This window comes from Choloepus didactylus, chromosome 13, assembly GCF_015220235.1.
Source record: "Choloepus didactylus isolate mChoDid1 chromosome 13, mChoDid1.pri, whole genome shotgun sequence".
Taxonomy (NCBI): Eukaryota; Metazoa; Chordata; class Mammalia; order Pilosa; family Megalonychidae; genus Choloepus; species Choloepus didactylus.
This window is the reverse complement of record NC_051319.1, coordinates 77,891,038-77,918,517: the sequence shown is the minus strand read 5'-3', so window position 1 is coordinate 77,918,517 and position 27,480 is coordinate 77,891,038. Positions and strand designations below refer to the sequence as shown.

The window sequence follows — 27,480 nt, the reverse complement described above, 5'->3', positions numbered from 1 at the left end:
AGAAAGCTAAATCCTAAACTGAGAATCAACTAGACTTTCAAGGAGTGTCTTCTCTCATATTCTACCTTGTTCCTTTTCTTCAGGAGGGTTAATTTAGGTTCTTCAGGAGGGTTAATTTAGGTACCTAAATTAGCAGACCTTAGAAAGCTAAATCCTAAACTGAGAATCAATTAGACTTTCAAGGAGTGTCTTCTCTCATATTCTACCTTGTTCCTTTTCTTCAGGAGGGTTACTCTTCACCCTCTGCTCTTCACATAAATACAAGAATCAATTTAGGTCCTCTTTAATGTTCTCCAATAAGGTTTCATAATCTTCTTCAGATATATCTTGCACATTTTTGGTCAGGTTTATTTTCCTATGCTGTTGTAAATGATATATCTTTTAAAGTACATTTTCTAACTTGTTGAACAGAAATGTAAATGATTTCGTTTACCAACTTTCTATCCGAAACTTTACTATTCTCTTATTAATCCTAATCACTTATCTGTAGTCTATTTGGAGCTTTCTGTAAAGATAGTCATATATCATCTGCAAATAACACTTGTGTCTTCCTTTCCAAACACTATACCTTTATTTGGCTTATTATATGTTAGGTTGAATTATGCACCCCACAAAAAAAAACAAAAACATGTTTTTAATCCACCCTGTGGGTGTGAACTAATTATAAACTGGACCTTTTGAAGATGTTATTTTTAGTTGAAGTATAAACAACTGAATCACATTGGGCTTTAACCCAGATTACTGGAGTCCTTTATAAACAGAATGAAGGACAGAGAGAGAAAGCCATGGGAAAAGCCAGAAGCTGGAAGTCAATAGATCACAAAAGAGTAATGATAACACGCTGCCATGTTTACTGCCATGTGACAGCATGATGGTTAAGTTCATATGTCAACTTAGATAAGTTATGGTGTTCAGTTGTTTGACCAAGCAAACAACTGTGAGGCTAGTTCATGGATTTAAATCATTCCTCAGTTAACTGCATCTATAGCTAATTGTATCTACAATCAACAAAGGAGACTGCCTTCAGCAATAACAGAAGTTTTCATCCAATAAGCTGAAGGCCTTAAAGGGAGAACTGATGATTTCAGCAGTCAGAAAGAATTTCTATCTCTACCTCAGCCAGCTAGCTTCTACTAGGGAATTCATCAAAACCTTCTTCAGAGTTCCCAACCTGCAGCCTGCCCTACAGAATTAATACTTGCCAATCTCCACAGTCATGTGAGCCAATTCCTATAACAAATCTCATAATATTAGATATGTGTCGATTCTGTTTCCTTGGAGAACCCTGACGAATACAGGCAGAAAAGCCAAGGATCCAAAAATGGCTGGCAGCCAACCCCAGTAGGCCAATGTCTTCAGGGAGGATGCATCAAACCTTGCTGACACTTTGATTTTGGACTTCTCCTAACTTTAAAACCATGAGGCAAAAAATTCCCGTTATTTAACCAAACTCATTATAAGATATTTGTTTTAGCAACTGGGAAAATAATACACTGTGCTGATTAGGACTCTCCAGTAAAATGTAGAATAGGAGTTAATTATTTTACTTTGTTCCTTATATTAATAGTTTCAGAGTTTCACCATTAAGTATGATGCTTGCTATAAGCTTTTTTTGTAGGTTTTCTTTATCAGATAGGGGTGAAATTTTATCAAATCCTTTTTCTGTATCATTTGAGATAAAGGTATAGTTTCTCTCTTTACTCCGGAAATAGGGTGGATTATGTTACTTGACTTTCTAATGTTAAACCAACCCTGCATCCTAAGGATAATATTAACTTAATATGATTTATTATCTATTTTAAGTATTGCTATATTTGCTTCACTAATACATTTTTAGGGTTTCTGCATCATCATATATGAGTTAAACTGGACTGTGATATATCTTGTCTGCTTTTGATATCAAGATTATATTGGAACAAAAATTAAGTGACTAATGGGGGGGTGGGGGATGGTATGTTTTTGGGTGTTCTTGTATTTTCGTTCTTATTTTTATTTTTATTTTTTGGAGTAATGAAAATGTCAAAAATTGATTTTGGTGATGAATGGACAGCTATGTAATGGTAATGTGAACAACTGATTGTATACTGTGGATGACTGTAGGGTATGTGAATATATCTCAATAAAACTGGAAAAAAAAGATTTTATTGGCCTATAAAATGGTATAGTCACTATGGAAAACAGCTTCACAGCTTCTTAAAAAGCTAAACATAAATTTACCATACAATCCAACAATTTGATTCCTTGATATCTAAGAGAAATGAAAGCATAAGTCCACACAAAGAGCTATATGCAAATCTTCACAGCACTGTCTACAACAGCCAAAAAGTGAAAGTAATCTAAATGTCAACCAACTTTTGAATAAATAAACAAAATGTGGTAAATACCCATACAAAGGAACACTATTCAGCAATAGAAGTACTGATACATGCTGAGACATAGATGAACCTCAAAAACACTTGATTATATGAAAGAAACCAGACACAGCAGACCATATTGTATTCCATTTGTATGAAACCTCCAGAAAAGGCAAATTTACAAAAACACAAAGCATATTAGTAGTTGCCTGAGTCTGAGGTCAGAATGGGAAGTGACTGAAAAATAGGCAAAGGATCTTTTTGGGTGATGGAAATGTTCTAAAACTGGGTTGTATTGATGGATGCACAACTCTGGAAACATACCAAAGCCGAATGAACTGTACACTTAAAACAGATATATTTTATATTATATAAATTATATCCTAATAAAGCTCTTTAAAAATAAAAAAATCATACTGGTCTTACAGAAGGAATTGGTGAATAGTCCCTCTTTTTTATGCATTGAAGTAAAGAACGATTGGGAATATAATTATTAGTTTCCTGAATGGTCAAACTTAATCAAGAATTGCTATTTTACTTGTGGGGGAAATAAAAGGAAGTGGTTTACTTAATGAATGTAAGACTATTTGGTTTTCTTGTTATTGAGTCTACTTCATCTAAAGCTTTCAAATGTACTGACAAACAAAAATGAAAAAAAGCAACATGGAAGAAATAAATATACAGGGAAGACTATGTAGGGAGAGGAAAATTTTTTTAAAACTACTGTTAATACCCACAAACATTTAAGAAATATTTGCATCTATGAAACAAGAACAGGATGTCATTTAAAAGAATATTCAAAGAACCAAAAAAAGAGCTTTTAGAAACAAAAACTATGAAAGCAGAATTTGAAAACTCAATAGAAAAGGCTGAAAGATTAAAGTTTAGGAAATCTCTAGTAGGGCAAAATGAGAGACATGGAAAATACTTAAGGAAAAATAAGAAAACTAAAAGATGAACTTAGGAGGCCCACCATCCAAATTATAAGATATCCAGAATACAGAGATTCCCAGAAAACAGTTCAAGAAAATTTCTCAGAGTTGAAGGTTATGAGTTTCCAGATCTGAAAGAACCCACCAAGTAGGTAGGACAATCGAGGAAAATAAACCCACATCAGAAAACATCACTGTGAATTTATAGAACATTAGTGGTAAAGAAAAAATATAAAATGTTTCAAGTCAGAAAATTTAGATTACAAGCAAAAGATCAAGAATCACAATGACACCAGATTTCCCAAGAAAAACAATGGGATTTAAAAGAACTTCCAAAGAAAAATTATCTGCATCCCAGAATTCTGCATCTAGCTAAATATCAAATAAATGTGAAGGTAGAATAAAGACTTTTCAGACATGCCAATACTCAAATAATATAATTCTCTAAACTCTCTTTCTACTGGAAAGGTAGTGTCCAAATGAAAGCAACATACCAAGAAAAAGGAATGATGAGATCAGTTTCTGGGTAAAGATGGCAGACTACATACATGTATCTATTTTTGTACCTTCTAAAAACGACAGAATATATTACGAAAAGGGGATTTTTTTTAATCTAAAAGATGAGATTCAAAACAAAAGCAACTAATGGGTATGGGGTTTCTTTCTGGGATGATGAAAATGTTCTGGAATTAGATAACAGTTATATGGAGATGAAGGGTGGGGTACTAGAATAAGGAGAACTATGCAAATTCATAGAGACAGAAAGTAGAGTACAAGTTACCAGCAGGGCATAGTGCGTTAACACATAATAGGTGCAGGATGTCTGTTTGGGGTGATGAAAAATTTTGGTAATGGATGGTGGTGATGACAGCATAACTGTGAATGTGACTAATGCCACTGAATTTCACACTTTGGAGCGGCTGAGATGGGAAATTTTATGTTGTGTATGTGTTACTACAATTACAGAGAGAGACAGAAACTGAGTAGACAGGAATAACAATTAAGTGAAATACGTGATCCTGGACTGGATCTAATAATGGAGAAAATGTCCAAAAGGACATTTTTGGGACATATACAAAAAATTAGGATACAGGGATGGTATGGAATATAGTTATGGCATGGTTTACATCAAGGTTAAATTTTTAACTTGATAACTGTACTTAAAGTGGTTACCTAAGTGAATATCCTTGTTCTTAGGAAATATACTTTTTTTTAAATATATATATTTAAGTAGTATTAAATGGTATTGGTGCACAATGTATGCAACCTATTATCAAATGTTTAATAGACAGAAGAACATAACAAATGTGGTAAAATGTTAAAAGTTGGTAAATCTGGGTATCTGGGTAGAGAATAGTATGTTGGAGTTCCCTGTATTCTTTTTATATTACTTTTGCAATTTTCCTGTAAGTTTTAAATTATTTCAAAAAAATGTAAAAAAAAAAAAAGAGGAAGAGAAGGAAGAGAAAGGAGGAGGGAGGAGATCCGATATAAAATCTGTTTAAAAAGCAACCAGATCAGCAGACATCTACCTAACTCTACACAGCGAGGTAATGATCCCTCTCACTTACCCCAAGAAAAGACCTAAAGGTTTAGGCTCTGGAGAGAATCGAACAGTATCTCTAGATGGGGGAACTTTCTGAAAACAAGTGCATGAAGAGTAAATGCCTCAAACTAAATGCTGAGACCACCAACTCTCTCCCCCAAGCCCTCTTTCCTAACCCCAGAACTAACAGGTAGGCCTTCACACTCCAGGCAAGAGACTTGCCAAGACTTCTCTGGGGGAACCTGCCCAGCTCACAGAGACCGGCAAAAAATACTAACCTTGAGGGGTTCCCAACTAAAAGACCCAGCCAGATCAATACAGTGAAGCTCAGAGTCAGTAGTAAGCCCCGTTCCAGCACATAGAATTTTGAATTCACTCTGTGCGTTGCCTTTCTTCCATCCTTTAAATTCAGGTAGATAGCTGGAAACTGCCAGAAATTTACAGAAATTACCAGAAATTTACAGGTTAGGAAACCTCTAACCTGAAAGACACAAACCAAAACAAACAGAAAACCAATTTAGAGGACACCAACCCTAGAAAGAAGGGAAAAAAACTTTTTTAATGTGTTAAGATAAGATTTACTCTTGGGATACAGAGCTTTGAGGATTCTCGCACAGGTAAGAAGCAAAGGGAACCCCAGAAAGATGGAGATCCAGTGTAACAGCTGTGTGTTGAGTACAGAGAACAACGAACCCTGATGGGAACAGGTCAGGAAGCCACAAAAAAACTCCTTAAGGAAGATAAAATTGATAGGAGGAGAACCTAAGATGGTGGCTAGGAGAGATAGGGCAAAAAAACACCTCCATGAAAAATACTAGACAAAAGCCAGAAAGTGACCCAGAACACCAGTTCCAGCGATGCACCAGCTGGACAAGGTCTGCTAAAACCACAGGGACCGTGCACTTGGTGAAACCAGGGGTCTGCATTCTGAAACGAATGAGTAAGCCTGCAGAATGTCTAGCAGCCACACTGCGGTGTGGGGAAACCATGGGTTGGTGTTTGGAGGCAGAGTAGCTCTTTTTTAAAAAACCCAACAGCGGCTGCAGATACGGCAAGAGAACCGCACAGTGAAGCGTGGCAGGAACAGGCTAGTGAATGCCTCAATATCTGCCACGGAAGATAGCCTTTCGCACACCCATTGCTAACTGTCTCGGAGCAAGGAAGGCAGGGGTGAGCCAAAAGGGGAAAATAACCACACACCTTGCAGCCATCTTCCCAGCGGGCTGGGAACGTTCCTGCCCACCGCTGGAGCCACAGCCCAGAGCCGTGCCAAAAAACCCAGTGTGACAGGAAGTGTCTACAGCAACACGCGCACAGGCCACAATATCGGGCGTGGACAATAGCCTTTCATGCATCCACAGCTAATTGTCCCAGAGCTGGGAAGGAAGAGCTGTGCGAAAACGGGGAAACTAACAAGCCCCATTCAGCCATTCTTACAGCAGGCTGGGAACACCCCTACAAGGCCCGGTGACCCAGAACTTCCCTTGAGGGACAGCGTGTACTTGTGATGTAGACAGCCTTCCCTCAGCAGAGACCCCAGAAGGGCACAGCTTGGAAGAGGGACCCACTCGGAAATGCCAGGGACCATGCGCCAATACCAAGGACTTGCGGGTCAGCGGCAGAGACAATCTGTGGTGAAAATGAAATGAAGGTTTAGACTCTTGCAACTGCCTTAAATGTCCAGGAACACCTGGGGGGTCTGATTATTAAAGCTGCCCTCCCTCCCTAACCACTAAGACACACGCCCCACATTCGGGGCAGACAGCACCAACAAGACAACCAAACCTGGTGCACCAATTGGACCCCACAAGAATCAGACCCCCAGACACCACAAAGACAAAGTTGGGGAGAACTGACTTGAGGGGAATAGGTGACTCGTGGATGCCATCTGCTGGTTAGTTAGAAAAAGTGTACTCCACCAAGTTATAGATCTGACAAATTAGAGATAAGTATGTGAATAGTCCTATATCCTGAAAGAACCTTATCAAGTAAAGCAAATGCCAAGAGGCAAAACACAACAGAAAATTTTAAAGCATATGAGAAAACCAGACAATACGGATAACCCAGACCCAAACACCCAAATCAAAAGATCAGAGGAGACACAGTACTTGGGGCAATTAATCAAAGAACTAAAGACAAACAATGAGAGCATGTCACAGGATACAAAGGACATGAAGAAGACCCTAGAAGAACATAAAGAAGAAATTGCAAGAGTAAATAAAAAATAGATGATCTTATGGAAATAAACTGTCGACCAAATTAAAAAGATTCTGGATACTCACAGTACAAGACTAGAGGAAGCTGAACAACGAATCCGTGACCTGGAGGATGACAAAATGGAAAATGAAAGAACAAAAGAATGGGGAAAAGAAACAAAAAAATCTAAATGGATCTCAGGGATAGGATAGATAAAATAAAACGTCCAAATATAAGATTCATTGGTGTCCCAGGAGGAGAAGAGAAGCATAAAGGTCTAGAAAGAGTATTCAATGAAATTGTTGGACAATACTTCCCAAACCTTCTACACAACATAAATACACAAAGCATACATGCCCAACGAACTCCAAATAGAATAAATTGAAACAAACCCACTCCAAGACAGATTCTGATCAGACTCTCAAATACTGAAGAGAAGGAGCAAGTTCTGAAAGCAGCAAGAGAAAAGCAACGCACCACACACAAAGGAAGTAACATAAGACTAAATAGTAACTACTCAGCAAACACCATGGAGGTGAGAAGGGAGTGGCACAACATATTTAAAATTCTGAGAGAGAAAAATTGCCAACCAAGAATTATTTATCCAGCAAAGTTCTCCTTCGAATTTGAGGGAGACCTTAAATTTTTCACAGACAAACAAATGCTGAGAGATTTTGCTAATAAAAGACCTGCCCTACTTCAGATACTAAAGGAAGCCCTACCGACAGAGAAACAAAGGGAGAGAGAGAGATGGAGAAAGGTTCAGTACTAAAGAGATTCAATATTGGCTGATTAAAGGACAATAAGAGAGAGAGGGAAAAAATATATCTGACAAACAAAACCAAAGGATAGCATGGCTGATTCAAGACATGCCTTCACAGTAATAATGTTGAATGTAAATGGATTAAACTCCCCAATTAAAAGATATAGACTGGCAGAATGGATCAAAAAATATGAACCATCAATATGTTGCATACAAGAGACTCATTAGACACAGGGACACAAGAAATTGAAAGTGAAAGGATAGAAAAAATATTTCATGCAAGCTACAGCCAAAAGAAAGCAGGAGTAGCAATATTAATCTCACATAAAATAGACTTTAAATGCTAGGATGTTATGAGAGACAAAGGTGGCTACTACATACTAATAAAAGGGGCAATTCTACAAGAAGAAATAACAATCATAAATGTCTATGCACCCAATCAAGGTGCCACAAAATACATGACACAAACAATGGCAAAACTAAAGGAAGCAACTGATGTTTCCACAATAATTGTGGGAGACTTCAACACATCACTCTCTCCTATAGATAGATCAACCAGATAGAAGACCAATAAGGAAAGTGAAAACCTAAACAATCTGATAAATGAAATGGACTTAACAGACATACATAGAACATTACATCGCAAATCACCAGGATACACATTCTTCTCTACTGCTCACAGAACTTTCTTCAAAATACACCATATGCTGGGACATAAAACGAGCCTCAATAAATTTTAAAAATTGAAATTATTCAAACCACATTCTCTGACCACAATGGAATACAATTAGAAGTCAATAACCATCAGAGACTTAGAAAATTCACAAACACCTGGATGTTAAACAAAACACTCCTAAACAATCAGTGGGTTAAAGAAGAAATAGCAAGAGAAATTGCTAAATATATAGAAGTGAATGAAAATGAGAACACAACATATCAAAACCTATGGGATGCAGCAAAAGCAGTCCTGAGGGGGAAGTTTATAGCACTACATCAAAAAGGAAGAAAGAGCTAAAATCACAGAACTAATGGAGCAACTGAAGAAGCTAGAATATGAACAACAAACTAATCCTAAACCAAGTAGAAGAAAAGAAATAACAATGATTAAAGCAGAAATAAATGACATAGAGAATAAAAAAAAGAGGGAATAAATAACACCAAAAGTTGGTTCTTTGAGAAGATCATCAAGATTGACAAACCCCTAACTAGAATGACAAAATCAAAAAGAGAGAAGACCCATATAAACAAAATAATGAATAAGGTGACTTTACTGCAGATCCCAAAGAAATTTAAAAAATTATAAGAGGATACTATGAACAACTGTACAGCAACAAAATGGACAATTTCCTGGAAACATAAGAACAACCTAGACTAACCAGAGAAGAAATAGAAGACCTCAACAAACCAATCACAAGTAAAGAGATCCAATCAGTCATCAAAAAGCTTCCCACAAATAAATGCCCAGGGCCAGATGGCTTCACAGGGGAATTCTATCAAACTTTCCAAAAAGAACTGACACCAATCTTACTTAAACTCTTTCAAAACACTGAAGAAAACAGAATACTACCTAACACATTTTATGAAGCTAATATCACTCTAATACCAAAACCAAGTAAAGATGCTACAAGAAAGGAAAACTACAGGCCAATCTCCCTAGTGAATATACATGCTAAAATTCTCGACAAAATACTTGCAAATTGAATCCAAAGACACATTAAAAAAAATCATACACCATGACCAAGTGGGGTTCATTCCAGGCATGCAAGGATGGTTCAACATAAGAAAATCAATCAATGTAATACAACACATTAACAAATCAAAAGAGAAAAATGAAATGATCATCTCAATAGATGCTGAAAAAGCATTCGACAAAATCCAACATCGCTTTTTTTTTTAATTCAATTTTACTGAGATGTAATCCCAAACCACACAGTCATTCACAGTGTACAATCAGTTGATCACAGTGTCATTATATAGTTGTGCATCCATTACTACAATCAATTTTTGAACATTTTTATCACCACCACAAAAAATAAGAAGAATAAACAGTGAAATAAAAAAAGAACACCCAAAACACCCCATATCGCCATCCCTCCCTATTATTCATTTACTTTTTGTCCTCATATTTCTACTCATCTGTCCATACGCTGGATAAAGGGAGTGGGAACCACATGGTTTTCACAATCACAAGGTCACAACATGTAAACTATATAGTTATACAGCTGTCTTCAAAAGTCAAGGCTACTGGATTGCAGTTCAGTCGTTCAGGTGTTTCCTTCTAGCTATTCAATACACCAAAAAATAAAAATGAATATCTATGTAATGCATAAGAATAACCTCCAGAATGACCTCTCAACTCTGTTTGACATCTCTCAGCCACTGAACCTTTATTTTGTTTCATTTTTCTTCCCCCTTTTGTTCCAAGAAGGCTTTCTCAATCCCACGATGCCAGGACCAAGCTCATCCCTGCAAGTCATGTCTCACGTTGATAGGGAGATTTACACCCCTGGGAGTCATGTCCCATGTAGGGTCTCAGATTATATTTTAACAAGGACATCTTAAAAAAGAAAATAATGAATGAGGAAATATACCGAGTCCTTGGTGCTATGATCTGTGAAGAAGCATTGTGTCTCTAATGGAAGAGTGCCCTTCCTATGGAAACTGATAGTTTACTGTGATGTACTGGAGGGTATATACTTTCAAGTTATTTGAAATTATCATGCATTCTCCTGGCTAGAACAAGCCTTTTGGGATTTTTTATTTTTCATCTAAATTGATTAGTGACTCAAGATCCCAAGCTGTCTTGCTATTTGGATGTATTTATATTTGAAATTAGGGAGTATTTAAAAAATTCGGGATCAAGATATTCAGATAGAAATAAATGTCCATAGTTATCACTTTGAAAAATTGCTGACTGAAAAAATGCCATTTAAAAATTTGATCTCCATTAGTTTTTATGAAGTTAAAATATTTCAGCTTTCTTTCACATTCAGTTACATAACAAATAATATATGTTAATGTATTACATATAGCCATGAGATAGTGAAAACTGATACTAATTGCATTGCATAGTTTTAACATGCTTTGATCATATTCCAGTATTGTATAACTCAACTTTAAGAATTAGTTGTGTTCTGGAAAAGAGTACAGTGAATCTTTGTGTATAAAATCATATTTCCTTACTGATTCATTATAATTTCAAATGGCTGTTCTCACATTAGGAAAAAAATAACATAAGAACAAGTTTTAACGTCTGTCAGATGCGTGGAGCAGTAGGTCTTTGTTAACAGAGCAGAGTTCCTTTTGGTGTTCTTTAATGCGCTGTTAAGTGAGTAAACTAGTGAAGAGTCATCTAGATTTAAAAGAAGTCTATTTTTTTTTTCATTATCTTCACCATGCCAAGTGAGAGTGAGGCTGGGGGCACAGCCCTCACCATCAGTTAGCTCCCAGGGCCGTCTACACAGGGAACCAGGACAGTGAACTTGGGCCTTTTCCCAATTCACTTTTCCTTCCACGCAGGAACACTGTTGACTCAAACAAGGAAGACCCAGCACTTTGCTGTAACCCATTACACTCACTCAGCAGAACCACAGAGAGGAGCAGCACGTGAGCAGTGCCCAGATGCTCTCCTGAATGGGAAGCTCACATTAATATAACTCCTATTCTTTCCCTCGACTCTCTCACAAACCTCTCCCACACTCTTCCAGAGATGCCAGGATGGGCTCATGGCGGTAAGGCTGCATCTGCCTCTAATTACATGCTGCTTTATTTACCTGTAATTTTACTCACCCTAATGTGATTAGCATGGTTAAGGGATCCCTGCTGCCCGGAACAGGGATGGGGCTTGCATAGTCCAGCCTCAGCTGATCCCTCTTCTTTATTTTTGGTGTTTATCTTATAAAATGTCCTGTAGTTTACTTCTCCCTATTTTGGTGACTTTATAAGGTCTTGGTGACCTGTTTATATTCCCCTGAATTCACTGACTTTACAATTCTCTTTTTTTCCTACTAACCCTCATTCCTTCCCTTCCTTTGATAAAATAGATAGACTTTCTGCTCATTAATGCCTATTCATGGCATTTGTAACATACTCCTCATTTTACTAGAAAATTTCATAGACAGCCTCTTTCTATAATGGTTTATTTGACTTAAGGAACAAATAATTGATTTTTTTCAAGGAGATGCTAAATATAGAGAAGCAGATTGTCATTCAGAAAAACATGAGTTAATACTTTATAAATGACTTTCATTGAAACTCCAGACATTCACTTGAAAGTGAATGATGACATGGAATTTCTAAATTCAAGTGATGATATTAGTGTTATATGTTGCATGTTTTCAGCTCAATTGATCATCTCAACAGATGCTGAAAAAGCATTTGACAAAATCCAACATCCGTTTTTGATAAAAACACTCCAAAAGGTAGGAATTGAAGGAAACTTCCTCAATATGATAAAGAGCATAAATGAAAAACCCACAGCCAGAATGGTACTCAATGGTGACAGTATGAAAGCCTTCCCTCTAAGATCAGGAATGAGACAAGGATGCCCACTGTCACCACTGTTATTCAACATTGTGCTAGAAGTGCTAGCCAGGGCAATTCAGCAAGTAAAAGAAATAAAAGGAGGAAGGATTTAAAAATTAAGCCTGAGAAGATGGTGGACTGGTGAGCTGTATGTTTTAGTTACTCCTCCAGGAAAGTAGGTAGAAAGCCAGGAACTGCGTTGATTGGACACCACAGAGCAATCTGACTTTGGGCATACTTCATACAACACTCATGAAAACGTGGAACTGCTGAGATCAGCAAAATCTGTAAGTTTTTGTGGCCAGGCTCAGTCCCATGGGAGGAGGGGCTGTCAGCTCCGGGAAGGAGAAGGGAGAACTGCAGAGGCAGCCTTTATCAGAAACTCATTCTACTGATCCAAACTCCAACCATAGATAGACTGAGACCAGACACCAGAGAATCTGAGAGCAGCCAGCCCAGCAGAGAGGAGACAGGCATAGAAAAAAACAGCACGAAAAACTCCAAAATAAAAGCGGAGGATTTTTGGAGTTCTGGTGAACATAGAAAGGGGAAGGGCAGAGCTCAGGCCCTGAGGCTCATATGCAAATCCTGAAGAAAAGCTGATCTCTCTGCCCTGTGGCCCTTTCCTTAATGGCCCTAATTGCTTTGTCTCTTAGCATTTCAATAGCCCATTAGATCTCTGAGGAGGGCCCTTTTTTTTTTTAATCCTTTTTTCTTTTTCTAAAACAATTACTCTAAGAAGCCCAATACAGAAAGCTTCAAAGACTTGCAATTTGGGCAGGTCAAGACAAGAGCAGAACTAAGACAGCTGTGAGACAAAAGGCAATAATCCAGAGGCTGAGAAAATTTACCAAACACCACAACTTCCCAAGAAAAGGGGGGTGTCCGCTCACAGCCATCATCCTGGTGGACAGGAAACACTCCTGCCCATCACCAGCCCCATAGCCCAGAGCTGCCCCACACAACCCAGTGTGAACGGAAGCGCTTCAAATAACGGAAGCGCTTCAAATAACGCTTCAAATAACGCTTCAAATAACGCTTCAAATAACGGAAGCTCTTCAAATAACAGGCACAAATAACGGAAGCGCTTCAAATAACGGAAGCGCTTCAAATAACAGGCACAGTCCACAAAACTGGGCGTGGACATTAGCCTTCCCTGCAACCTCAGCTGATTGTCCCAGAGTTCGGAAGGTGGAGCAGTGTGAATTAACAAAGCCCCATTCACTCATCATTTCAGCAGACTGGGAGCCTCCCTACACAGCCCAGCAGCCCAGAACTGCCCTGGGGGGATGGCACTCACCTGTGACATAGCACAGTCATCCCTCAACAGAGGACCCGGGGTGCACAGCCTGGAAGAGGGGACCACTTGCAAGTCTCAGGAGCCATACGCCAATACCAAGGACTTGTGGGTCAGTGGCAGAGACAAACTGTGGCAGGACTGAACTGAAGGATAAGACTATTGCAGCAGCTTTAAAACTCTAGGATCACCAGGGAGATTTGATTGTTAGAGCCACCCCCCCTCCCTGACTGCCCAGAAACACACCCCATATACAGGGCAGGCATCACCAACTACACACGCAAGCTTGGTACACCAATTGGACCCCACAAGACTCACTCCCCCACTCACCACAAGGCAGGGGAGAACAGGTGGCTCATGGACGCCACCTGATGGTTAGTTAGAGAAAGTGTACCCCACGAAGCTGTAGATCTGATAAATTAGAGATAAGGACTTCAATTGGTCTACAAATCCTAAAAGAACCCTATCAAGTTCAGCAAATGCCAAGAGGCCAAAAACAACAGAAAATTATAAAGCATATGAAAAAACCAGACGATATGGATAACCCAAGCCCAAGCACCCAAATCAAACGATCAGAAGAGACACAGCACCTAGAGCAGCTACTCAAAGAACTAAAGATGAACAATGAGACCATAGTACGGGATACAAAGGATATCAAGAAGACCCTAGAAGAGCATAAAGGAGACATTGCAAAACTAAATAAATAAATGGATGAACTTATGGAAATTAAAGAAACTGTTGACCAAATTAAAAAGATTCTGGACACTCATAGTACAAGACTAGAGGAAGCTGAACAACGAATCAGTGACCTGGAAGATGACAGAAAGTTAAATGAAAGCATAAAAGAAAGAATGGGGAAAAAAATTGAAAAAATCGAAATGGACCTCAGTAATATGATAGATAATATGAAACGTCCAAATATAAGACTCATTGGTGTTCCAGAAGGGGAAGAAAAGGGTAAAGGTCTAAGAAGAGTATTCAAAGAAATTGTTGGGGAAAACTTCCCAAATCTTCTAAACAACATAAATACACAAATCATAAATGCTCAGCGAACTCCAAATAGAATAAATCCAAATAAACCCACTCCGAGACATATTCTGATCACACTGTCAAACACGGAAGAGAAGGAGCAAGTTCTGAAAGCAGCAAGAGAAAAGCAATTCACCACATACAAAGGAAACAGCATAAGACTAAGTAGTGACTATTCAGCAGCCACCATGGAGGCAAGAAGGCAGTGGCACGATATATTTGAAATTCTGAGTGAGAAAAATTTCCAGCCAAGAATACTTTATCCAGCAAAGCTCTCCTTCAAATTTGAGGGAGAGCTTAAATTTTTCACAGACAAACAAATGCTGAGAGAATTTGCTAACAAGAGACCTGCCCTACTGGAGATACTCAAGGGAGCCCTACAGACAGAGAAACAAAGAAAGGACAGAGAGACTTGGAGAAAGGTTCAGTACTAAAGAGATTCGGTATGGGTACAATAAAGGATATTAATAGAGAGAGGGGAAAAATATGACAAACATAAACCAAAGGATAAGATGGCCGATTCAAGAAATGCCTTCACGGTTATAACGTTGAATGTAAATGGATTAAACTCCCCAATTAAAAGATATAGATTCGCAGAATGGATCAAAAAAAATGAACCATCAATATGTTGCATACAAGAGACTCATCTTAGACACAGGGACACAAAGAAACTGAAAGTGAAAGGATGGAAAAAAATATTTCATGCAAGCTACAGCCAAAAGAAAGCAGGTGTAGCAATATTAATCTCAGATAAAATAGACTTTAAATGCAGGGATGTTTTGAGAGACAAAGAAGGCCACTACATACTAATAAAAGGGGCAATTCAACAAGAAGAAATAACAATCGTAAATGTCTATGCACCCAATCAAGGTGCCACAAAATACATGAGAGAAACACTGGCAAAACTAAAGGAAGCAATTGATGTTTCCACAATAATTGTGGGAGACTTCAACACATCACTCTCTCCTATAGATAGATCAACCAGACAGAAGATGAATAAGGAAATTGAAAACCTAAACAATCTGATAAATGAATTAGATTTAACAGACATATACAGGATATTACATCCCAAATCACCAGGATACACATACTTTTCTAGTGCTCATGGAACTTTCTCCAGAATAGATCATATGCTGGGACATAAAACAAGCCTCAAAAAATTTAAAAAGATTGAAATTATTCAAAGCACATTCTCTGACCACAATGGAATACAATTAGAAGTCAATAACCATCAGAGACTTAGAAAATTCACAAATACCTGGAGGTTAAACAACACACTCCTAAACAATCAGTGGGTTAACGAAGAAATAGCAAGAGAAACTGCTAAATATATAGAGACGAATGAAAATGAGAACACAACATACCAAAACCTATGGGATGCAGCAAAAGCAGCGCTAAGGGGGAAATTTATAGCACTAAACACATATATTAAAAAGGAAGAAAGAGCCAAAATCAAAGAACTAATGGATCAACTGAAGCAGCTAGAAAATGAACAGCAAACCAATCCTAAACCAAGTAGAAGAAAAGAAATAACAAGGATTAAAGCAGAAATAAATAACATAGAGAACAAAAAAACAATAGAGAGGATAACTATCACCAAAAGTTGGTGCTTTGAGAAGATCAACAAGATTGACAAGCCTCTAGCTAGACTGACAAAATCAAAAAGAGAGAAGACCCATAAAAACAAAATAATGAATGAAAAAGGTGACATAACTGCAGATCCTGAAGAAATTAAAAAAAATTATAAGAGGATATTATGAACAACTGTATGGCAACAAACTGGATAATGTAGAAGAAATGTACAATTTCCTGGAAACATATGAACAACCTAGACTGACCAGAGAAGAAACAGAAGACCTCAACCAACCCATCACAAGCAAAGAGATCCAATCAGTCATCAAAAATCTTCCCACAAATAAATGCCCAGGGCCAGATGGCTTCACAGGGGAATTCTACCAAACTTTCCAGAAAGAACTGACACCAATCTTACTCAAACTCTTTCAAAACATTGAAGAAAATGGAACACTACCTAACTCATTTTATGAAGCTAACATCAATCTAATACCCAAACCAGGCAAAGATGCTACAAAAAAGGAAAACTACCGGCCAATCTCCCTAATGAATATAGATGCAAAAATCCTCAACAAAATACTTGCAAATCGAATCCAAAGACACATTAAAAAAATCATACACCATGACCAAGTGGGGTTCATTCCAGGCATGCAAGGATGGTTCAACATAAGAAAAACAATCAATGTATTACAACACATTAACAAGTCAAAAGGGAAAAATCAATTGATCATCTGAATAGATGCTGAAAAAGCATTTCACAAAATCCAACATCCGTTTTTGATAAAAACACTTCAAAAGGTAGGAATTGAAGGAAACTTCCTCAACATGATAAAGAGCATATATAAAAAACCCACAGCCAGCATAGTACTCAATGGTGAGAGACTGAAAGCCTTCCCTCTAAGATCAGGAACAAGACAAGGATGCCCGCTGTCACCACTGTTATTCAACATTGTGCTGGAAGTGCTAGCCAGGGCAATCCGGCAAGACAAAGAAATAAAAGGCATCCAAATTGGAAAAGAAGAAGTAAAACTGTCATTGTTTGCAGATGATATGATCTTATATCTAGAAAACCCTGAGAAATCGACAATACAGCTACTAGAGCTAATAAACAAATTTAGCAAAGTAGCGGGATACAAGATTAATGCACATAAGTCAGTAATGTTTCTATATGCTAGAAATGAACAAACCGAAGAGACACTCAAGAAAAAGATACCATTTTCAATAGCAACTAAAAAAATCAAGTACCTAGGAATAAACTTAACCAAAGATGTAAAAGACCTATACAAAGAAAACTACATAACTCTACTAGAAGAAATAGAAGGGGACCTTAAAAGATGGAAGAATATTCCATGTTCATGGATAGGAAGACTAAATGTCATTAAGATGTCAATTCTACCCAAACTCATCTACAGATTCAATGCAATCCCAATCAAAATTCCAACAACCTACTTTGCAGACTTGGAAAAGCTAGTTATCAAATTTATTTGGAAAGGGAAGATGCCTCGAATTGCTAAAGACACTCTAAAAAAGAAAAACGAAGTGGGAGGACTTACACTCCCTGACTTTGAAGCTTATTATAAAGCCACAGTTGCCAAAACAGCATGGTACTGGCACAAAGATAGACATATAGATCAATGGAATCGAATTGAGAATTCAGAGATAGACCCTCAGATCTATGGCCGACTGATCTTTGATAAGGCCCCCAAAGTCACCGAACTGAGCCATAATGGTCTTTTCAACAAATGGGGCTGGGAGAGTTGGATATCCATATCCAAAAGAATGAAAGAGGACCCCTACCTCACCCCCTACACAAAAATTTACTCAAAATGGACCAAAGATCTCAATATAAAAGAAAGTACCATAAAACTCCTAGAAGATAATGTAGGAAAACATCTTCAAGACCTTGTATTAGGCGGCCACTTCCTAGACTTTACATCCAAAGCACAAGCAACAAAAGAGAAAATAGATAAATGGGAACTCCTCAAGCTTAGAAGTTTCTGCAGCTGAAAGGAATTTCTCAAAAAGGTAAAGAGGCAGCCAACTCAATGGGAAAAAATTTTTGGAAACCATGTATCTGACAAAAGACTGATATCTTGCATATACAAAGAAATCCTACAACTCAATGACAATAGTACAGTCGGCCCAATTATAATATGGGCAAAAGATATGAAAAGACAGTTCTCTGAAGAGGAAATACAAATGGCCAAGAAACACATGAAAAAATGTTCAGCTTCACTAGCTATTAGAGAGATGCAAATTAAGACCACAATGAGATACCATCTAACACCAATTAGAATGGCTGCCATTAAACAAACAGGAAACTACAAATGCTGGAGGGGATGTGGAGAAATTGGAACTCTTATTCATTGTTGGTGGGACTGTATAATGGTTCAGCCACTCTGGAAGTCAGTCTGGCAGTTCCTTAGAAAACTAGATATAGAGTTACCATTCGATCCAGCGATTGCACTTCTCGGTATATACCCGGAAGATCGGAAAGCAGTGACACGAACAGATATCTGCATGCCAATGTTCATAGCAGCATTATTCACAATTGCCAAGAGATGGAAACAACCCAAATGTCCTTCAACAGATGAGTGGATAAATAAAATGTGGTATATACACACGATGGAATACTACGCGGCAGTAAGAAGGAACGATCTCGTGAAACATATGACAACACGGATGAACCTTGAAGACATAATGCTGAGCGAAATAAGCCAGGCACAAAAATATGCTACCACTAATGTGAACTTTGAAAAATGTAAAACAAATGGTTATAAGGTAGAATGTAGGGGAACTAGCAATAGAGAGCAATTAAGGAAGGGGGAACAATAATCCAAGAAGAACAGATAAGCTATTTAACGTTCTGGGGATGCCCAGGAATGACTATGGTCTGTTAATTTCTGACGGATATAGTAGGAACAAGTTCACAGAAATGTTGCTATACTAGGTAACTTTCTTGGGGGTAAAGCAGGAACATGTTGGAAGTTAAGCAGTTATCTTAGGTTAGTTGTCTTTTTCTTACTCCCTTGTTATGGTCTCTTTGAAATGTTCTTTTATTGTATGTTTGTTTTCTTTTTAACTTTTTCTTCATACAGTTGATTTAAAAAAGAAGGGAAAGTTAAAAAAAAAAAAGAAAAACAAGGAAAAAAAGATGTAGTGCCCCCTTGAGGAGCCTGTGGAGAATGCAGGGGTATTCGCCTACCCCACCTCAATGGTTGCTAACATGACCACAGACATAGGGGACTGGTGGTTTGATGGGTTGAGCCCTCTACCATAGGTTTTACCCTTGGGAAGACGGTTGCTGCAAAGGAGAGGCTAGGCCTCCCTATAATTGTGCCTAAGAGCCTCCTCCCGAATGCCTCTTTGTTGCTCAGATGTGGCCCTCTCTCTCTGGCTAAGCCAACTTGAAAGGTGAAATCACTGCCCTCCCCCCTACGTGGGATCAGACACCCAGGGGAGTGAATCTCCCTGGCAACGTGGAATATGACTCCCGGGGAGGAATGTAGACCTGGCATCGTGGGACGGAGAACATCTTCTTGACCAAAAGGGGGATGTGAAAGGAAATGAAATAAGCTTCAGTAGCAGAGATATCCCAAAAGGAGCCGAGAGGTCACTGTGGTGGGCACTCTTACGCACACTTTAGACAACCCTTTTTAGGTTCCAAAGAATTGGGGTAGCTGGTGGTGGATACCTGAAACTATCAAACTACAACCCAGAACCCATGAATCTCGAAGACAGTTGTATAAAAATGTAGCTTATGAGGGGTGACAATGGGATTGGGAAAGCCATAAGGACCACAGTCTACTTTGTCTAGTTTATGGATGGATGAGTAGAAAAATAGGGGAAGGAAAGAAACAGACAAAGGTACCCAGTGTTCTTTTTTACTTCAATTGCTCTTTTTCACTTTAATTATTATTCTTGTTATTTTTGTGTGTGTGCTAATGAAGGTGTCAGGCATTGATTTAGGTGATGAATGTACAACTATGTAATGGTACTGTGAACAATCGAAAGTACGATTTGTTTTGTATGACTGCGTGGTATGTGAATATATCTCAATAAAATGAAGATTAAAAAAATGGAATCAAACTGACAAAAAAAAAAGAAAAATGGGGACAAAAACTAAATGACAAATTGTGTGGGATGGGGGGGTGATTTGGGTGTTCTTTTTTACTTTTATTTTTTATTCTGATTCTGATTCTCTTACGTAAGGAAAATGTTCAGAAATAGACTGTGGTAAAGAATGCAAAACTATATGAATATACTGTGAACAGCTGATTGTACACCATGGATGATTGTATGGTATGTGAATATATCTCAATAAAACTGAATTTAATTTAAAAAAAAAATTAAGCCTGAAAAAAGCATAGAAATAAAGGCCTATGGTTATATGTAACAAATTGCAATGGCTAGTAGCCTCTTAGGGGTGTGGGGTCTGAGTTTAGGAATGGTGGTGAAGAACTTTTAGCATGATTTCTAAAGTATGAATGTATTTATTCATTGCTTGTGTGTAATTAAAATTTGATTTTAAAATTGTAAGAAAATCATGTTAAGATTTTTTAAAATAATAAAAGCAACAGTAACCACTAAAAAAAAAAAAAAAGAAAGAAAAGAAATAAAAGGCATCCAAATTGGAAAGAAATAAGTAAAACTGTCATCATTTGCAGCTGATATGATCTTATCTAAATGGACCTCAGGGATATGATAGATAAAATAAAACGTCCAAATATAAGATTCATTGGTATCCCAGGAGGGGAAGAGAAGGGTAAAGGTCTAGAAAGAGTATTGAATGAAATTGTTGGAGAAAACTTCCCAAACCTTCTACACAACATAAATACACAAAGCATAAATGCCCAACGAACTCCAAACAGAATAAATTCAAACAAACCCGCTCCAAGACATATTCTCCCCACACATGGCGTTTTCTTGCCTGGAATATTCTTTCCACCCTAACTCCTCTCTTTGCTTCTCTAACTCCTACTTATTTTTCATAAACCGATTCTTTCCTCAGGGTCCTGTTATAAGCCCCCATGACATTCTGCTAGCTCCACAGCATATTCCATATTCATAATTTATATAAGTATTTTTTAGTATCTGTGTTCCCCATTGGATGTTAAGCAACATAAGGCACTATCACTATAATCTATCTTAAGCATTATCATAAAATCTAAGAGTTCCCGTGTTTGGAAAAGAGGTTTAAAGGACACCTTAGTTCCAACTTCCATCTAATTCTTGAATTCCCTCTACTTTCCACAAACAGACCCTTGGCTTCTGCTCAAACACTTGGAGGAAAAGGATATTCAATACCCGCCCTGTCCTCCTCACATAAAGCAGCATGTTTCATCTTCAAACAATGTTCATCCATGATTTCCCCATGGGTCCAAGTTCTACTTCTTGGAATCAAAAGGATAAATCCAATCCCTTTCACATGATAGACTTTCAAAGAGTTAAAGAATAGAATCAAGTCCTCTACTCCAAACTAAATATTCCTTATTCCTTTAACTGTTTCTACCAGGATCCAAGTGGTACAGAAATCCAGTTTACTCTCTTTTGAGACCACTCTATTTATATTCTCTTTAGAATATGGTTCCTAAATCTAAACACAATAGAAACACTGTCATCTGACTAGCAATACAGCTTTGGAGAATACATTAATAAAATGGCAAAGCTGAGGCAGGATGTTCATCTTATCCTCTATCTTTCTTACTGCCATCTAGGATCATATTTACTTCTTTGTTTTTAGGCATCCATACCATATTGACAACTTACATTGCTCTTCTTGTTAAGAAAAATTAGTACCACTATTTAATGTGTTTCAATAATTTTCTATCACTGAAATTTTGTAGATGAGCAAATACCACGTATGAGAAGTTTAAAGACCTAAGTTAGACAAATGCTTTTGGCCTTGGATTTTTACATTTGGAAAATGTAAACAACATGTGCTATCTAGATCATGGGGAAGCTAAAAGCATGAATTAAAGCGATTGACTTGGAAGCACAATGAAAACTAAAAAATATGAAAGCATAAGCTTCCACTGATAGTACTTCAATTTCAGTTTTACCAATTATGATTATAGATAGCTAAACAAAGTTTGCACAAATACTTCCTGAACAAGTTGTACAAGAACCTGAAACACAGATATCTATTTTAATTCCATATGTCCCCACTAGTTACACCATAAGGCAGAAATTCATGTGTGAATTTCAGAAACCATACAAATATTTCATTCTCATAAAAGCTGCAAGGCATATATTTACAGTTCAAAACACTAAGTAAGCTAATGATTACCTGTGGTTCAAAACCCATGTCAAACATTCTGTCTGCTTCATCTAGAACAACATATGTCACTCTGCGAAGATTTGTGACCCGACCTAGGATGAGGAAAAAAAATAAAAACAAAAAGAAAACTAAAAACCAGTCCAACTCATTTTATGATTACCAACAACTTTAAAAAACTGTAAAGGGAACTAAAATGCCTGACTCAACCAGAGGGGTAGGTTAGATATCTTTATACAGTGAAAAGAAATTTTGGTCTACAATGTCTTAATCTAATGGCAAATACTTTCTGACAATGGGTATATGAGGCCCTTTATTTTGTCAAACTCGTCTCTTGCATACCATCATAGGGCCTGAAGAACCTGTAAAATTCAGAAAACAGCCCTCTCCAAAACACATCATAAAACTAAGACTGAGATGAAGCATCGAGCCACATCAGCCATTATTTGACAGCATCACCTAGGAAAAAACATATTAGAGATTACAGCGTATGTGTGGAAAGCAAGTTCCAGTGCTAACTATTTCAGATGCAGAAAACCTCTTTTTATATTACTTTATAACCTACTTCCATATTGTTAGAAACTTCTAATGGGCATGTCAAAACATACTGAGAAACTATTCAACATCATTAAGTAACTAACATATTTCACAAAAACATTAAATACCAAATATATTACATAAACACATTTTTCTATACCAAGATACAAATCCAATTTTATTAAGTGCTTCCACTGGTCAAATAAATGCAACTGGCTTCTTAACCAGTGAAAACTAAATACATACACAGGAAACCCTTTCTGAAGGATTAACATAACCATTTCTATCAATTGTTGAATCAATCACCTGCCAAAAACATCTATAAGATAGTTATTAATCATAAACCAAAAGGACAGATAAGGGAAAAAGGTAAAATTAATCAAGATGAATTTCAGGAGGAAACTAAGTCAATGCAGCATTGAAAAAAACAAGGGATTATTAAATCAGCATTTAACCCAAAACTTTTCATATGCTATATAAGCACAATGTCTTATCAAACAATTTCAATGTCACTTTGCCAACTTCATATAGAATTAGAATTGAGTTTATACAGAAATTCAAGCAGAATGCTATTAGAAACGTGCATTACAGTTTTTAACACTCTATTATATATATACTGAATACAGCAATGGAAAACTTTGAAAGCATTTTCTTCAAAAAACAGAAATGAGCCAAATAAGTGCTTTCTAATATTTAAGTATTCAACACTAAAATCTTCAGCTCCAATTAGTTTTGCAAGGTTGGGAACAGCATTAAATTACCTACCTTTGATGGTTTAAGTCTCGGAAGCCCAGTTCTATAAATCTTGAAGGGCCTTTTTCCACAAAGTTAAATAATGTCAACAGTTTAGTAACAGTTTTGATAGGGAATAATTTAACAAAGCACAACATGTGAGCTACAAACATGCAATATTTACAATAGATAAAACTTCTTGAAGCTGTAATATCTTAATTTATCTAGCATTATAAGAAAATACTAGCTCCTGGGGAGAAAAAGTTTAAATTTTATAATGAAGGATAGTCCTCCACATTTTTATAAGCGAAGTTTCACTAAAAATTGATTAAGAAATGGCATAAGTGCTAAAATGATTAAATGAAGTTAGTTCTGAAAAGAAAATTTAAATTAAATTGCTAAAATATTATGAATGTGTATAATAAACTTATTACAATACATATTTTTAGATATTACAGCTTTAAGAAGAAATATAGAAACCCTTTGGTGATTTCTTGTAACTGTTTTAACAAAAATGTATAGAATCCAAAAATACAAGAAAAGAACAAAAATACCCCCAACTTACCACTGTTAGCTGCTAACATATCAATCATTCGACCAGGTGTGCAAACAATAATTTCAGCACCTCTTTTCAGCTCAGCAATCTAATAAAAAAGATGAAATTTTACAGTCTAGTTAACACTACTGGATATTTTAACAGATCTGAAAATATTCCATCTGGTCTTTACGCAGCCCTCCAGCTCTTTAGGACAAAACAGTGAGAAGATTCCGAAAGCCTTGGAGAAGACTCCAAAGTCTTGTTTACTTCTTTGGAATGCTGGAGTACCACTAAAGGAACAGATAGCAGCAATGTGAATAAATGATGCCATAAAGTTGAAATCAATGAACACTAGAGATTTTTCCCAATTTTAATTTGCCACTATTTTTCAAAACCAAGAAAGGAACATAAGACAGCAGAAAATACAGTTACATAGATCAATGTTTTTCAAATTGAAGGTTGCCACCCATTAGTGAATCATGAAATCAATCTAGTAAGTTACAACCGGTACTTTTAAAATGAAATAGAATAGAAAATACCAAAATGCACTAGACATCACAAAATGTTTGCTTAACTTCCACACAGATATAATATGCACACATGTACCAGGTTATATTATAAAATGTATTTCTTACTATGGGATATCGTCAAAAAACACTGACAAAATGAACGAAGTTCAAGTGTTTAAGATTAATATTAAAAGACCAAAAACAAACATTCTAAAGTGTGCTCTTTTAACACTAAGCCTAAGGAAGGGTTTTGTGGTGAAATAAGTTCAAAAAACACTTCTTAACTTATCTCCCTCTTCTAACATCACTGAGAAATCTCACAGGAAAGAAATCTATTTTAACTTTGTATAATCCAACATGTCCAAAATTTATGTGGCCACAGAACAGCTTTTTTCCCTTCTCCAAGTTAAAGCAAAACATCCCATGACTATCATCCTTTAGCAGACATCTGGTAAGGACAATTGAAGAGTCGAGGTTTGTTTAAATAATTCTTGCTCAAATCATTTAAGAATGCAGATTAAATTCTGGTTTCAATGAATCCCATTCATCGTCACCTTTTAAGGCTATCAGCAAGGATTAGAGAAAATGAATGCTGGTTTAAGAGTCAGAAGACCTAGATTCTAGGGCAAACTACAGAAATTATTAACCTAATGATTTTGGTCAATTTATTTAATCTTCCTGAATATTTATTTCCTCATCTGTAAAACAGAGAAAGTATCTACCTTCTTTAAACAAACAGGGGAAGGAGCACTAATGCAAAAATGTTTTGAAAATTTTTGAACACAACATCAACAAATTTACTCTTTCTATTATCATACCTCATGTTTAAGATCTTAGAATGAACCACTATTAAAAATATTAAAATGAAAACTCACCCTTTTACATTAAAAATCATTAAATTTGAGAAAAGAATGGAAAATCCGAACATTTCTTTTCTAACTACCTGCTCACTGATTCCTGTTCCTCCATAAACACAGACCACTCTAAGTCCCAAGGTCTTCGAAAACTTCTTACATTCTTTAGTAATTTGCAAAGCCAGTTCTCGAGTGGGAGTCATGATGACAGCTGAAAAGATAAATGTGTCAAAAGCCAAGCCACCAAAACTCTTGTGAGGCTATACTTTAAAATATAAATTTTAACCACCGCAATAAAAATTCAGATCTCTTAATCTAATTTTGCTTTTGTTTTAATTTATTTTATGTACCTCTGAAAACACTATTTAAAAAGCTTTATTATAGCAGAGATTATGATGAAGGTAATTTTAACTAGCCTTTTAAGAACATGCTGCAGGGAAATTAATGAGAGTTAAACGCTTCATTTAACCCTCAAAAAAATACTTGGTTGAATAAAATGCAAATAGTTTTCAAGTGTAAATCACAGAGCAAAGAAAATTAAGTGACTCACTGTGCTGCAGAAGCCTTACCACTGCTTCCAGAAACAACTTTGGTCTGAGGGGCACAGACGGAGGAGAAATATACTGTGCCCTCTGCTTCCCAAGAGCCGAGCTGAACAATTTTCCAAAACCCTACTCAAGTTTGCAGAAGAAATCTCTGCAAAATGAATCAAAATATCTGAATCTGAAGACCTACTCCTGAATAAAATTCTGGTGCTACAGCCTTTCAAGGTCAAAAACACCTAAGAAAATACATTTCCTTACTATCTTCCATGTTGAGTTTACAGATCCACTGATACTAGGCTAAGAACAAACCTCAATATAAATAAACAGATAGATGCATGAGGAGTCTACCTGCCGAGTCACAGTTTATAAACAGAGTTGTGCCAGGAGAGGCTGTTTTTGTACTTCTGAGGTGTCATTCCAGAGCTCTGAAGATTCTCACTCCACCTGCTGGTAGGGGGAAATCAGCCCCAAAGTGCCAAATTGATAAAGAAGTGTCCATAAAGATATCTTTATTGTTATACTTAAGAACATTGTAAAGTATCAGGCTTTCCTGGTTAACTGACAACAAAGTTGTTATCTGAAAAAAAAGGAGTTTAATGAAAGGAAATGTACCTATTGGTCCCTCTCCTTCTTCTAATGACCTCTGATCCATGATGTGCCTAAACATGGGCAATAGAAAAGCAATGGTCTTTCCACTTCCTGTCTTGGCAATGCCAATCAAGTCTCGTCCAGACATTATGGCAGGAATTGCTTGCGTTTGGATTGGTGTGGGCTTTTCATAGCCATGTCTTGAAAAAAAAAGACCAAGGGAGGACAAGATAAGAATCGTGATCTTTGGGCAACTCAGACTCCCATAAGAATAATATTTTCCCAAATGTGGTACATCTATACAATGAAATACTGTTCGGCAATAAGGAATGAGGTACTAAGACATGCTACAACATCAATGAACCTTAAAAACATTATGCTAAATGAAAAAAGCCCATCATAAAAGACTATATATTGTACAATTCCATTTATAAGAAATGTCCAGAAAAGGCAAAGCTAGAGACAGCAAGTAGATAAGTGGTTGCCTAAGGAGGGGGGAAGAGGAAAGAGACTCCTAATGGATACAGCTCTCTTTTCAGGATGATGAAAACATTATACAATTAGAGTATGGTAATGGCTGCACATCTCCATAAATATACTAAAAATCACTGAATTTTATACTTCAAAAGGGTAAACTATATGGTACATAAATTATATCTCAATAAAACTGTTTAAAAAAAGATAAGC

At 36.8% G+C, this 27,480-nt stretch overlaps 1 protein-coding gene across 4 annotated transcripts in view; it reads right to left on the bottom strand.

Moving 5' to 3' along the window:
• Positions 1 to 27,480, bottom strand: part of DDX46 (DEAD-box helicase 46) — a 77,377-nt gene that overhangs the window by 34,063 nt on the left and 15,834 nt on the right. For all 4 annotated transcript variants that reach the window (XM_037801445.1, XM_037801446.1, XM_037801447.1 and 1 more), the window contains 4 exons: positions 26,818 to 26,993; positions 25,750 to 25,871; positions 24,325 to 24,403; positions 22,503 to 22,585 (listed from right to left, as the gene is read on the bottom strand). In XM_037801445.1, the coding sequence (XP_037657373.1) occupies positions 22,503 to 22,585; positions 24,325 to 24,403; positions 25,750 to 25,871; positions 26,818 to 26,993 (460 nt within the window). The remainder of the gene's footprint in view (positions 1 to 22,502; positions 22,586 to 24,324; positions 24,404 to 25,749; positions 25,872 to 26,817; positions 26,994 to 27,480) is intronic.